At 42.7% G+C, this 15,528-nt stretch overlaps 1 protein-coding gene across 5 annotated transcripts in view; it reads left to right on the forward strand.

The window, feature by feature from the left end:
- Window positions 1-9,475, forward strand: part of SULF1 (sulfatase 1) — a 323,346-nt gene extending 313,871 nt beyond the window's left edge. For 4 of the 5 annotated variants that reach the window (XM_069621162.1, XM_069621159.1, XM_069621161.1 and 1 more), the window contains one exon: window positions 8,606-9,475. In XM_069621162.1, coding sequence (XP_069477263.1) covers window positions 8,606-8,639 — 34 coding nt within the window. In that variant the 3' untranslated portion in view covers window positions 8,640-9,475. The remainder of the gene's footprint in view (window positions 1-8,605) is intronic. The other variant, XM_069621163.1, reaches the window with a different exon arrangement.
- The last annotated feature ends 6,053 nt before the right edge of the window (window positions 9,476-15,528 follow it).

The raw sequence follows: 15,528 nt of genomic DNA on the forward strand, positions 1-15,528 counted from the left end.
GGGCAGTTAACTTGGAAAGAACAGAGCAATTGTTCAAAACCAGTCAATTGTTTGTGTCTTTTGCCTAGGGCTAGGAGAGGAGAAATCTTACGAACTTAGACATTAGATGTATGGTTTTATGTACCACTCTCTGGTGAGAATTCTACAGCAACTAACCCTAGGGGAATGCTAAAACACCTGACAACCAAGGGTAGCCAAACCTCTCTTTTAACATGGGTAGCATGGTCACAGCAACAATTCTTACACTCTGGTACGGGTAGTAGGTTGACACAGCGATGCAATTAATCCACACACACAAATCTAGAAAAGAGAACGCACTGATATACTGAAAAATAGTTACTTTAATAAAGTCACACATATACAACTATTAGTTCAAATAAGTACTTCAGTATTAATTCACAGTATTAAATAGATATCAAGTGTATTTAAAAAAACAGTAATACCTACAAAAGGACTTTCCCAATGTAAAATAACAGGGGGTGGGAGAACCAGGATAACATGCAACCTAACAAGCAGGTAAGTACCTAGTAGCCTGCACAATTTAGTGCAGTGTCCTACCAACCCTAGTATATGTTGAAGGTCCTAGATATGATGGTCGGCACCTAACACATATGGCAGGGTATAGGATTAACTGGGACACGATGTTGCCCAGAGTAAAATAGGTTAAATGATGTCTAAGGCCTTAAACTATTGACCATGATTGTTTTACAATAATTGTTCTTTTATAACATGCTTAATACCAGAAATTGGTTTCTAAGCACAGGATCAGGATTTGAACCTGTGTTGCCGCTGTGTTGCCTTGCTTCCAAGACAAACGCCCCTCGTCCATTCCCCCACCCCCTCACCTCATAGGACCTTATAACCGTATTAATGCCGAGTCCCCAAGAATTATACATTAGCACCACAAAGAGGATGGATCCATAGTAAACCTTCGCAAGAGCTTACAAAAATCAATAGACATTTCGGTAACAGTTACGTTTGTTTAACATTTCATGGGAAAATCTACACATTGTTACTGGATGCAGCTACATACTATTGCAACAATGAGAGGGATATATATAAAATTACAGGTAGGTGCAAGAATGGTGAAACCTGGTCCAGAGCTCCCTGATCCCTCTCGGGGATTCAGGCAATGTCCAGGGGCACGCAAGTACACCTGGGCCATGCTAAGGCGAGTTGCAGTCTCAGTTCACTGTTCCATAGGAAGTACTATGAACAGTTAAAAGCCCTTCCACAATACTGGAGGTAAGTCTGATCTACCCAACAGGTGTAGATGATGCAACAATCAACCCCATCAAAGGCCACAGGGGGATGCCAAGGAAGAGTTCCAGAGGTCAGAAGATGGACCCCAGAAGACGAAGTTGCAGAACTGGAGGACCCCCAATGAAGGTCAATGAGGAATTGTGGTTTGCAATCGCATGCAGAACTCTCTACCATGAACCAAGGGGACACCTAGGGGAGAGTATATGAATAGTTACCCTTCACAGGACCCCACGGTAGGTACTCTGGTCAGTGGTTTCAACAAAAATGGCTCCAGTTGCCCAGAACAACCTGGTAAGGGAATGGCTCTTTTCCTCTGGTGCGGTTTTCAGGATTGGGTTCCCAGGGCCTTGTACCCTGAACCAGCAATGATCCCAGTGACACAAGTGGAGAACAAAAGCTCTTCCAAGGACATCTACCTCCATGCCAGGAAAAGGCCTGTGAAGAAGACTCCAAGAAGAAGGTCGAACTTGAACAGATGGCTCTTAGCAAAAGAAGGCTGCAGTAAATGGACCCAGGATGGAGAAAATGGCTGGTGGCATCCTCTGACATCCCAAACTGAAGATCTGGCAGAATTATGTACTCCTAGCACCCCTCTGTGCTCGAGCAGCAGCCCCCAGTCAAGCAGAAGATCCTTGAGGTAAACGGTGGGATGCAGCAGTTAAACAACACAGAAATAGTTTCAAAATAGAGGGGTCAAGCCGGCAGATGTTAAAGTTACCTGTAAGATGTTAGTTACCTGCACTTCTACCAGCAAAAAACCCACAACAGTATATGCCCAAGCCACTGAACCTAGACATTATTGCCAATTGAATGCTTAAAAATGGCCCAAACAGTGAGAATCAGTGGCAAAACTCCTTCAATAGGTTGGCAGACCTGCCACCTCCAAGTTCAGGTACCAGCAAAAAGAAAAAGGGTTTTAGGGGCAGTCCGAACATACATGCCACTGTGGAAGAGGGTTACCCCTGAAAGAATGTACCGTGTTCAAGACAGTCTTTTTTTCACTTACAATACAGTCACAACCTAATCCCCACCCTACCTGGCTTAGAAATTCACCATCTACGGAGGCCATCAACACCAGAAGCTGCAACATTGTCAGATTGAAACCGAAGTGCAAGAGTAAAATAACTAGTAAACAAGCCTTTTCTTTGCTGTGTACCTTGCCTGTGAAAAGACTGGCCCCCTCCATCGCATGGTTCAGAAAGGACCTGAAGACCGTTCTCTCTAACAAATTACTGGTTTAACCCCACGTCTCCCCTTCAGGAGCTCCCTGTTATCCATTTCAGCTCTTCTGCTATCCCTGCACCCTACCTGAAACCCCCTACGTGTGTCTAATATGCAGAGCACTCCACTGCTTCCCAGCTAGGTTTTTGCTTTTATAAAATCCCATTTAAACAAACGATAACTAGCCAACACCTCATTACCCAGATCCAACTAAATCCAGGCTGCACCTACAGGACAAGAGGTTGATTCGGGTATTACCCACTGAAAATTTCCCCAACGTTATCTCCTGAAAATATCTCAAAGATACTTCCACAGCATGTGTGCCCCCATGTGTTCCACCCTAGCCTAATCCAAGTCCTAGATGCCCACATTGGTTTGATATTGTTTATTTTCTGCACTATCCCGTGCTCACTGGGAGTGCTTCTTGAAGTCCCATTGTTGTCTTCAAAGCATTCCCAGTGCTGTTTCACTCTACTCTGATTTGCTCAACTGCGGTCTGCGTCTGAATTCCTAAGTTGGGGTACGGTCCTGATGTGGTATCAATGGGGTCTCCATTCACAGTCCAGCAATGAAAGTTGGTCCTGAACGTCGGTTGTGAAAACCGTACAAAGTTAACACGGGCAATCCTGCTTTTACCTGGTTGAAGAGCCACTGTTCTGGGGGTGGAGTTCTGTTAGTGAGTTGGGTGAATGAAAGCACACTGGAGCAGGAACTGGTCTGTAGAGCTGAACGTCTAAAGCTTGGTAAGTGTTCCTAGACCGTAATGTTAGGGTTCAGGAAGATGTATCCCCACCTTGGTTGCATGGCTTCTGAGTATATTGCCTGACTCCAGAGCAATGAATGCTAGACACTTGAATAGGTAACAGAGTGAAGAAACGAGACAGGCAAGAAGACATCACCCAATAATGGTATGCGCCCACAGCATCTATGTTAAAATATGCTCTTTAAATAGTTTTATCATAAATGGCCCGGCAGTATGTTACAGGTGAATCCTTTTTGGGATAGAGTCTTTGAGAGCAACTTTTATAACCCAATTCTAGTCAATGCGATTAAGATGACGGTTTTAGTAAAAGGTAGCTGTCAAACTGTAGCTACAGCCAGCACTGTTGTGCCTGTGCTGCACTTCCTTTGAATGCTTTTTGATGGCCCAATGCTACAATTCAACAGCCTCCAAACGGAAGGAAAAGGAACTATCAAAGTCCCAGTCCAGCTGTAAAGCAGAAAGGTGTCTGGCACAAGGACCTTGGATAACACTGCTGACGTGAACAAAGAGTAGTCTGAAGTTAGGGGGTCAGTGCAGCTACTCCTGTAGCTGGGATTGCAGCATTGGCGTATAAAGCAGCACAGGCAAAGGCCCAGCCATCCCAAAGGAGATAATGTAAGACATCTCTATTATGTACTACATGTAGGGCACACGTACGTCAGCCTACCTTCTGCACATGGTGTTCCTTAGCCTATCCAGAGTCTTCAAGTGCTAGAGCAATGGAAGTAAACTCTCAGGAAGGAGTAGGATGGTCTAATTATATTCTTTATCTAGAGGTTGCACAATAAATGTGCAGTCTTTCAGAGAGTGTGACCAAGCGGTCATATAAGTATTCAAAATTCCTATTTAAATCCAACAGGTAGATTTGAAGTACCCACGGGCCACTTGAGTTGAACATTCCCTCAATCGAGATTCAATGAATTAGTCTCTAGAATAAAGCTCTGCTGTGATTTGTTGACCAGAATGCAGTGATTGTTTTCTTTTTCATTTATTCAAATGGCCCAATGTTCTCATATGGTAGAAAATGCATGGGGGCAGAGCTCCCCACACTGGAAGAGTGTAATTAGACAGTGGAGAAGATGTAATTAGACGGTGGAGAAGATTAAGTCTAGTCCCGGAAGACATTTTTCAGCAGCACCAACTTTAAGACTGGAGAGTGATGATCCATTGGCAACGACCGAGATTAAGGGTCTGCAGAATAACGCACCAGAGCCGGAAGAACAGGACCGAGACTAAGCCAGTGGGCCCAAAAGAAGCTACCTTGAAGATTTGATCCAAGGTGTTGTCCAGAAACAGAAAAGCCTCAGGTTCCCCCACAAGAAATTGAAGTTCTGCAGTGTATAACCACAGAGGCAGAGGAACAAAACCAAGGTACCCAAGTACTGTTGCTTCACTCTAAAGGTGATTTACTGATTGCAGAAATGTCCCAAAGGCATTTTATTAGAGTGAAGTGTTGTAACCACAGCTGTTGTCTGCCCGGATTGTGCTGTGGGGCTTAAGCTGTACTTCTGGAACCTGCATTCTCCAGACCACACACTAGCACCACTCACGCCTTTGACTCGGTGGACAGCAGTTACTCACCTCAGAACTCAATGTTCAGTACTTGGAAGCCACATAAGCAGCATACCTCGTGTCTAGGACCCTGTCTCTCCAGCAATGGACCGGCAGTAGGCAATGTTAAACAACCATGACTGTGCATGCATCTTACCTGCATTGGAAATGGTGGGGCCCCTGCCTGCACTGCTTTGGATACTGAGACTACATCCTGGGCTATGGGAGTAGTTGACTGATTCCAGGCATCTGGTTCTGCACACTTCAGGAATGTTGTTTTGGGTCCTGTGGCAGTCCTCCTTGCCCAGGATGTATCTTTCTGAACCACCACAGCTAGACTGACTTTTACCACTCGTTTATCCCTTCAAATGGGAGGTTTGCTGCTGTGTTTTGTCACAATTCATAACTTGTAGCTCATAGAAAAGCATTGAGTCCAAGCTAAGAAGAACCGCGAATTGTGCTGTTTCTGCTTGCAGTTTGACCTCACCTTTTGCACAAAGACGGCAAGCTTTCTTTTTAGGTAGATCCTGTCCACTAACATTGATTTTTTAACCAAGTTCAAAATCTGTATCCAAAAACACTGCACAGGCAATCCTGAAATCTTTCCTCAACATTTAGGACCCGATTAGGAGTTTGGCGGTATTCCCTGCAGTAATACTGCCAAACTCAGTTACTGTTTCTGGATGCAGTAATTACTGTGTGCCCGGAAAGGTCTGCATGACTCCAAATCATATGGACCTTTCCATTATTCCCCATTTTGGTGTCCTATAGGACTTTGTGGCATCCAGTAATTAGCGTGTAGTAATAACTTCCACATAGAAGCAGCCGGCAGTAAGAGTTTTGGGAACAAAACTCGGAATTTGACAGAGTGGTAAAACACCCATTAATGGCAACTACTGGGTGTTTTTACCACTACCTTCAAAAATGAAATCTACCCTTCCATAGAAGTCACTGAGCCTCATTACGACCCTGGCGGTGACAGTATGAACGGTGCCAGTAAGGCACCGGCACCGTTCATACCACCGCATTACGAGTTCTGTTGCGGTTTCCTGACAGCCTGCCAGGTCTTACCTGGTGGGCTGTGCGGCACCCACGAGCAGAACTCTTGATTGCACCAGCACCGTTGATAACGCTGCTGGTGCAACCATGCTCCCCGCCTTATGGGTCAGAATGGGGATCGAGAGCCTGGCAATACCACCACCCGCGAATGGGGCAATTACCCGCCCATTCAAGTCGTAATGGGCCGGTTATTGCCCAATCGCGGGTGGCGGGGCCGGTAGCGAGCATGGCAGTAGCCATGCCTGCCATACAGGCACGGCTACGGCCATGTTCATAATGAGGCCCACTGTCTGTCCTAAAAGGTACTCACATGTAACCTATTGTATCGCCATTTCTTCTAAAGCTATATAAAGAGTATATTTTAATGTATACTGTGTGTGCATTCCAGTATTGTGTGCTATTGTGTGCTGCCGTGTACCTTTTTTCCACCCTGCCCCTTCCTGAGAGTATAGCATTGACCGTTTGCCCAAGCTTACCCCTGGTTGAGCCAGGCAATGTACAGCGAAGCCCAGCAACCAAGGTGTGGATTGAAATTCTCTAAACCTAACTTTGGAGCCTACCAACACCCTTTTAACACAAATCTTGCCAGGCAAATGCACAGGATGTGGATATAGGCGTACCTCTCATACACCCTAATCGTACATCCAACCAGATCAGATTGTGGCTCTTCTGAACTTCCAACTTGGAACCTCGAGATGGCAATGTATGGTACAACACTTGTATCCATATCCATGCTTACCTGGTAAGTACAGCCTCTTTATGGACTCTTCTCTATTCAGCTTGTTTTGTTAATTGAAACCTGCGGGGAACAAACCTTTATTCTCTGATCACAAAATGGCTGCTTCAGTGTGATGCCTCCTTAACCCACAAAGGGGATGCCATCATCCAGTGATTTAAAACCAGGATCAAAGCAGGGCAATCTGTGCTTGGAAACCACTACAGGTACATTTCAAGCACCATGACCTAGGAATTTTATGGACTCGCAGGACACATGAGCTGAGTTACATCGCCAATGAGGTCCTGAAAAGGGAGCACACTGAGGAAAAAGAATAGTAAAATAAGAGAAAAAAATGAAAAATGATATGCGACTCAGCCAGTGACGCTTTAGGGCTTTCATCCGGTCGCTGGAGTGTGGTACAGATATTACTGGTACAGGGAAGGTGCAGTCCGTGTTCATTAGTTGTAGTTCATGTTAACATCTTTCCTCTTTTTTGGTCTAGCTATTTTGACCTTGCAACTCCAAAAAATATGCACTCACTTGACTAAAGCCAAAGTCACCCTTCTATAAATGCACCTTCGCCTTTTATCAAATGATTTGAATGACCTCCTTTAATTAAAGCTGCTAAAACAGGCTTACGGTAAAAAGCAATCACACTGGCAGAAAATTAGTACTGCCAACCAACTGACCATGTGCAGCTAGTACATGCTTACTCCTAATTCTATGTTTTTCAGCCTAGGACCCTCATTACGAGTTTGCCAGTAACCCGCCTTTCCGGCAGACTCATTTTACCGTTTTCCACCGCCCGATATACCGTTGTTTCCGGGATATTATGGGCAACACAGGAACAGTAAGTTCCCATTTTCACCGGAATGGAAACACTGAAGCACTGGCCGTTAGTAGGGGTACTGGTGCTTCAGTGAAAAATCTATCGTCAGGGGCCAGAACTATGGGCAGGTCAGGCTTGCCGGTAGTTCACAGCCCCTACCAGCAGACTTGTAGTTTGCCGTCCGGAACAGGTGCCAGTAACCATTGTTACCAGCACTTTTTTGCAGACCGGCAAACCTTTAGTGAGGGCCAATGGGCCTCATTACGAGTTTGAAGGCAGCCTTAATAAGGGCATGTCTGCCTCCAAACTCGGGTCCGGGCTCCCTGAATGGGGAAATACCAGGCCATTCCGACCTTTGAGTGCCCGGTATTTCCCCATTCAGGGAAACCGGACCATCCCCATTTGAGCCCCCATAGGGCTCAATGGGGAGCATGCTAACAATGGGCCCGTTAATGACAGGCCCGCTGTTAGCATGCTGGGCCGCTCGTGGGACCCGCTGAGGACGTCTGGTAAAACCAGGCATCCAGAGCCGGTCCCGTGAGCGGACCTCGTAATAGGGACGGTAAGGGGTTAACGGCTCTGGCACCTTTACCGGCGCCGTTAACCCCTTACCACCCACCTCGTAATGAGGCCAAATGTCTTTTTTTTCATTCAATTACTGCTTTGTCTCCACCACATCTTCTGAAAGGCTTTGCTAGTGTTTCTGGAAAGAAATGGCTTTTATTTATTCTCCTGAATATCCTCTCCCCTTCTCTAGCTGTACATCCTGTCTTTTAATTCTGTGGTATTCTGATCAGAAATGTGAGTGTGTACTTCTGCTGTTCGATTCACTAATGTTTGTATCTCTCATATATCTTCTACCCCCTACTTTTTTAAGTGGACTTGTGGTTCAAGCCACGACCTGCGGAACAAAGTAGATAATTTGCATCTGATGTGCTTCCAATTAATCTCTTTTGCATCTTTGACCATACTACTGGTGGTTTTGCATGTACAAAGGCAAAGTGGTGATTTATCTTTTCAATTTAAAAGCTAATTTTGAGGTCGGTACAAAAACATTGTCTGGAAAAAAAAAACAGCAGGCAATGCCAGGGCCCCACAGAAACAGCTTTCTATATACTTCTGGGTATTTTTTGTGTCTACATAAATGTATGTACAGATTTACTAATTAGATGCATAAATTGTATTTTTCTTCTTTTTGTAGTAGAGGACAACTATGGGATGGATGGGAAGGTTAACCTGCCAAATTCTACTGAGTACATCGACTGGCAACAACTGGAAGATTTGTACGGTGTGAATGAAAGTGTTTACGAACAAAGGAGCAACTACAGACTTACTATGGATGACTGGACTAATTACTTGAAGGATGTAGATAGAATGTTTGCACTGCTGAACCATGTTTTTGAGCAAAACAAAACTGCTAGGAATATTGTTGCTCGAAATGATGAGTTATCTGGTACCAGGCCAACAATGCTTACATGGGTGGAAATGGGTTCGGCTGAGTCCAACGAAGAATCAAGTGGAATGCCAGTTCAAGAAAGACAGCCGGAGGATCCAACAAACTTTGGCACCCATGATTTCAACACAATAACACGTGAATTAAATAACAATTTTCCTGAACAAGGCCCTTTGAATCCATCAGACAGGAGCAATATTCAAGCTGAAATATGGACAGAGAATAAAGCTCTTGACAGTCATGGAGTAGAATTCAGTGGAAATGGATGGACAGAGCTGGAGTCTAGTGACAGTTCCATTCTGCAGTCCCTTGGAAATCTTGACAAGGACTATCTGCTTGTCAGTGAACCTGCAAGAGATATTTTCGAAGATCAGGTGTATCTCCCCATCAGCTTTGATGAGTCTACTGATCACCAGGCATTTAATACTTCTTCACTAGATCAGAAGATTGGCTCTACCAAATTAGACCATTTATTGAGCAACGACGAATATCATTCAAGAGGAATTCCACACATTTCAAATATAGAAGGAAGTGCCTCGTCCCCACTCTCTTCCAATTAAATACAATTTAAAACTTTTATTTTTTTAATTCATAAATAAATAATAACTTTGCACTTGACATTCCATGTTTATTTTAGATCTGGTATAAATATATATATTATTCTGCAGGTAAAATACGCCTGTGGAACTTAATAAGTGCAGATGTTATCTTAGTTTCATCAACATTTCTCTCTCTTGAACTCTTAAATGCGTTATGTGTAGACACATTTTTTTGTTACTGTGGAGAGAACTTCGAAAGCACCACACACACTGCATTTTAAAAGTTCATCAATTAACATTGTTTAAAAAATGGTTGTCTTTCCCTGCTTTCCAATTCCTGCATTCTTCAGTGAATATGCTCTGCCCCCACATTGTTCACATAATGAGTGAGGTTTTATAACCACTGGCATTTCTAATGTCACACACTTTAGGTAATGTTTTTGCACTTTTAGAAACTTTATAACAACACTGTTTTGACAATTTCCATACTTTTAGATGTGTCTTATTTTTTTTCAACATTTACACGTGGTTGGAGTTTTTAAAAATTCGGAAGGAAACATGGAAAAGAGGACCACCGGAGTATCAACTGTTGGGGAAATTTGATTGATATTGTAAAACTGCAGAAACAATGACGGTTTTGCTTCCTTCGCTCCTTACATTAAGAGTGTTTGGCAGTGGAAACAAAAATTATATCAGGTTGTGTTTGTGATAGTACAATATTGACTAAGGGTTTAGACACACACCTCAAGAAGAGTATGCTTCAGTGATCTATTGCTTTTAAGAATGGCTTAATGTCTTTGTGATATTTCAAACCTGTTGGACTTTTATGTCAGTTTGTGGTAAAAGTAACCCTGTCATGATATAGTCGCCAAACCAAATTGGCATGTAGACATAGGGAAATAGGCTAGCCCTTGTGAAATGTTGCTTGCTGCCCTGCAAATAATTCAATGTGTCATGTTTACTAAATGTATTATTTCACTTCTAATTTAAAATGTATTCTATTGGAATGAGAGAACCTGTTGGCAAAAGAACAACTTCTTGGATTACCTCGCATCAAATTACAGCATCATATCTAGCCTACAGCAAAGTTAATTAAGTTATATATCATTTCACATTTATTACAGGTTAGCACTGCAGCCAGACTTGTTTTTGTATCTCTTAAGAGAGAGCTCTTTTTGAAAACCGTCAATTCACTCTGAAATTGAGAAGCTTCTAGAAGTTTTCTTAACCTTTATGGTTTCTGTAAATATGATAACATGATGGAGCTCTTGATATATTGGTCAAGGGCTGAGTGACAGAACATACATATTTATGATCCTAAATGTTCGTATTTGTAAATAGATTTAAAGTCAAATGACTACAGACTGTTTTTTTTTAAAAAAAATCTTGTTTAATATTCTGTGATACTTTTATAGAACAATTCTGACTTCAGGAAAGTCATGAGGCAATATCTCCTTAAATAAAAAAACGTGTTTTAACTTTGCAGGACTCAAAGAAAGTTCAGATGTCACCTTTTCATAGCAGATACATGTGGTATGCGCTGTTTGTCCCTGTATGCTGTTAGCGAAGAACACAAGGCATAATCCACTGTCAGTTGCTAATGTCATTTAGCACACGTATACATTTAACAGAAGAAAGGGACATGGTTCTGTGCTCCTACTGATCATGTTTCTGTGGAGAGTGGTTTCATATAAACCCCTATCTTTTTGCATTGGCCCCATAATCATAAGTCGCAAATTTCACACCCATCAAAGTAAATAAATGTCTTATTCTTTACACAAACATGTACATGGCATGATGAAGTCCAAAGAGCTATTGCATTGCGACGCCATAGTGAGTTCTGTTTTTATGTGTCTTATGTATTTCAAAATCTGCCCATCCCAGTTGTCTTTGTGACCCTGGAAACTCTCACTGGCCCTGAGACACGATCACGCCCACATCCGTCATGAAGTCATAGCACGTTCACTACTTATATTTAAAGTCGAAACATATGCTCACACTAGATCTGCCCACACAGAGTGCTTGCTTCATTAAGCATGTGCCCAATCTTGGAATTTGAAGTAAAAAGGATGCGATTAATACAACTGAGGCAAGGTAAGGCAATCACCATTTTAATGCTTGTACAGTGATCTCAGATATATGGAATTGTACATGGGAGTGTGTGATTTATAATTTGTATACCTAATTCAACATATAACTAAGTGGTCTCCTCCAACTTCAGTCATATACATTACGCTTAATTTACTTTAGATGCAAGAGAAGATAAAAGACATTGCTAAATATAGTCAGCTTTTATTATAAAGTGCACCACATCGTGTATCAAAGGCCTAAGCTCCCCACTATCTACAAATCATTCTAGTACTAGTAGATGTTCTAATGCAAATGTCTAAAAAAATAAAATAAAAAGAAATTTCCCTTTTAATTGGGTCTTTTGGGGTATGTTTGACAAACAGCATGTATAGCTGAAATAGCTCAAAATAATAATAAAATAATAATAATTTGGCATTTATATAGCGCTACGAACCCTTGGGTATCTGAGCGCTGCTTATTATTACCCACGGTGTGTGGTGCTCATTTATCGACCTCGGAAGGATGAAAGGCTGAGTTTGGCCCGGCCGGGATTCGCTCTACTCGCTGTGCCACTTGACCGCTTGATAATCAAATTGTCTGTTCATCCTAGTCCCAACCACACCCTACAGCACATCTGAAAGATAATAGTGCCACACTTGTGCAGTCCCCAACATATTGCCTCATTTGCATTTCTGATTGTTGCTTCCCTACCTCTGTTCATTGGTGGTTAGTGATTTAGTGATCTTTTTATTTATTTTTTCTCACTGGAGGGGTTTACATATTTAACATGAATCTGCTTGAGCAAATGAGAGGATAGTGCATTTTACTACACACTTTTTGTGGAAAAATTAGAAAACAATCCACAGCATGCCCATGAATGGGCAAACCCGCTCTTCTCTGGAATCCCCAGGGCCACGTACCTTCTAACGATTTGCATATTTGCAGGCAATGTTATTTGGACTTTACCAGACTTGCCTATTTCTCATGTGGCAGTATCTCAGGAGATTCAGGTTTCTTGAATGCATCATGAATCAAAGTAAACAAACCGAAGAAATTAGATCTTCAATATTTGATTTCTTTTTACTATCCAACCAGAGACTTACATTCTGGCTACCAGTTTCGACTTCTGTTTTTCATCCACCCTGTGCTTCTTCTTGATTTTGCTCTTTCCAACTTGTTGCTCCTTCTCTTTGGAATGCTCCCTTCAGAGTCAATCTCGTTCTACTCCTTCTCAGTTCAAACACATCTGAAACTCCCTTTTCTACAGTCTATTCCTTCTTAATTCCTCCAGGAGACATCTTTGCTGTGTTGGATTGGGGGCTTATTGCTTTATTTTGCTGTACTGTATTTTGCATTGTTCAGTGCTTTTGGGTAAAAGTGCCATATAAGCTTTGTATAAAATATCTAAGTGGCCCCAGAACTAGTGAAAGGTTTAAGGCATTGCCTTAAAAGTGGACTGCATAGTCCACTGACTCCCAAGTACACATCCAAATACACAAATAATTATACACAGCTGTTGGCCAAAATTAAAGGTGATTTGAATAAATGGCAAGGGTAAATTTAGTTTTGCCTGTGCCAGTTAAGATAAACATGTTTCCTCCTTTATTATACTACTTCCAGTTTCTCCCATTGCAGGTCCCACTTAGAGCTTAAGAAATACAATTTCATTTGAACGGGGTGGGGCGGGGGGGACCAAGAATAAATAAACAAATAATAATGTGCCCAAAGTATTAGGAGGAATAGCCTGCACAGACATCCTCAAATAATATATAGCACTGCAAGTTAGGATGTTAGTTGAATGGATGAGGTCATAGGTTGAACACCAGTGGCTCCATATGGAATGGGGTGTACCAGGTACACCAATTTAGGTGCAGCCATGGCTCAGAGGGGGCAAAAGGGCATCTCTGCTTCAGGTCCACCCAATTACTAACCTCACATTGACCGCCTGAGTTAGAGCTGCACACATTTTGGCTTAACTACTTTTTTCTCCTGTCACCATGAGTTTTCCGAACCCAGATTCCATTACTGGACTAGATCCAAGGGCTTTTGGGACATGGACGCTTGGTATACAAGGGGGTCGGAGGGGGGCACATTTCAGGTTGGAGTAGTTCAATCTTTTGAGTCTTACAAGAAAGACTTTGAACTGGAGGAGAGAGACCGATTGCAATGTATACAGATGTTGCTTTGGTGTTGCACAGCTTGGTATGAGCCTGTAGACCTTTGACAAAATTTGAAAGGAATAAAAGCCTTATTGCTAGGATCTATAGACTGTTAATAAGCTCAATTAAACCTGAACTTGAGAGATACACATCCATTTGGGGTGAGGGAGTAGAGATATCAGTGGTTAGCTGGTAGGAGATATGGTGGAGGTTGGCTTATTTTATCACCAGCGTCTCGTTAGCAGAGACACCATATAAACTCCTCAACGTGTGGCACAAGACCCATGTTGGGCTGCACAAAATATACAATTGGCCTGACATCCCTTCAAGGAGATGTCTGTAGATGGGTACCTATGTTTACATACAGTGGGGCTGTCCTCCTCTTGAGGGTTTTTGGTTGGAGGATCTGTTAGGTACGTTTATCTAAAGTCCAAATGGTGTGGGACTGCATAAGACTTTTATACCCTGGTATTAGGGACCCAGCTCTTAATATAGGCCTGTACCACACAAGTCAGTAGAGTGGTTGAGCAGCCAGGCTTATCTTAGGAGTAATGTGAGCTGTAGAGCAGTACAATGAAATCCGTTCACACAGGTATCCAAGTAAACACTCACTTAAAGGTATATTAAAATATATTTATGTATATACACACAATGCACACAAGCAAATCTAAAATACGGCAACTACTAATAACATTCAATGTGAAATTTAATCAATTTAAATAAAAGTCAATAATGCAGGTGAGTAACTTTTTCTATGCTTTGCATATCCAGCACACAAAGTGATGTCGATTAAGGTCAGTATTAGCACTTATGTATCGCCTTCACAAAATTGAGATGCGAGGGAAAGTTTCAAAGTTAGGCAGAACATAACTAGCAACTGTTCATAACCAGTACAATCCAAGAGGGATATAGGCAGTCTGTTTCCTAGCAATAAAAGTGTTCACAATTAAAACCTATGGAGGAACCCGCATTGCCAAAGCCAATATGATCAAGAAGACGGCCCTTTGGGAAACCAGGACAAAGTCAAATGGACAGTTCCAGTTCTGATGAACACCTTCAGAGGAAAGGTTAAACAGTCAGTGGTTCTTCAAGACACACAGGAACTCAAGGTGAGCCACCTGATAGTGCACAAGCTGCAAGACCTGCACAAAGGAGTTGAGGTGAACACTCAAAGAAAACAGCACTGCCCAAGCCAGGAAGTACCGAAAATGGCACAAGGTAATTACGACCCAAACTCCAAGTACCTTGAAAGTGAAGAAGACATTGTAGCTGGCTTCTTTCTAGGTACAGCATTGCAGAAGCTGATGCAGATGCTGATTCATGCTTCTTGGTCGTGGTGATGAAAGGGGGGACCTCTTGTGGCATAATGCAGCTGCACTCGGGAGAAGGGGGTGGAAGCACTGGATTCAGCTCACTCCAGCGCTCTTTGTGGCTTTGGCACTTTTTTCTTAGCACCAAGAAAAAACAAATACTGTTGGTTGGATTCTCTTCGATTAATCAGTCCTGAACTCTGGTGAGGAGAATTTTGGTGAAGCATTCCTACCTCTGGAGGACCATACAGAAGCCTGCAAAGTTTCAGACAGATTTGATCTTCGGAAGATGAGGCACTTGATAATGGTCCAGATACCACGTGTATTGGGATTCTGCAGCTCCGGAAAGTCACAGCAAGTCGAGGGATGGCCCAAAATGAAGAGGGTCCTAAGGCTAGTTGGTCCCTCCAGCCTAAGAAAGGAAGTCATCCTTGGCAGGTCTTCCTTGTCGATGTGAAAATGGGGTCAGCCCAGCTGCAAGGCTTCACCTGTGCTTTCTCTGTCTTACAAGGTGCTGCTGGCATCTTTGCTTGTCTTCTACTTCAGATTCCTTGTTCCAGTGGGCAACTGTGGCTGTACTCAAAGTCCTTACC

This window comes from Ambystoma mexicanum, chromosome 5q (genome assembly GCF_040938575.1).
Source record: "Ambystoma mexicanum isolate Mex_15411 chromosome 5q, UKY_AmexF1_1, whole genome shotgun sequence".
NCBI classification, from domain to species: domain Eukaryota; kingdom Metazoa; phylum Chordata; class Amphibia; order Caudata; family Ambystomatidae; genus Ambystoma; species Ambystoma mexicanum.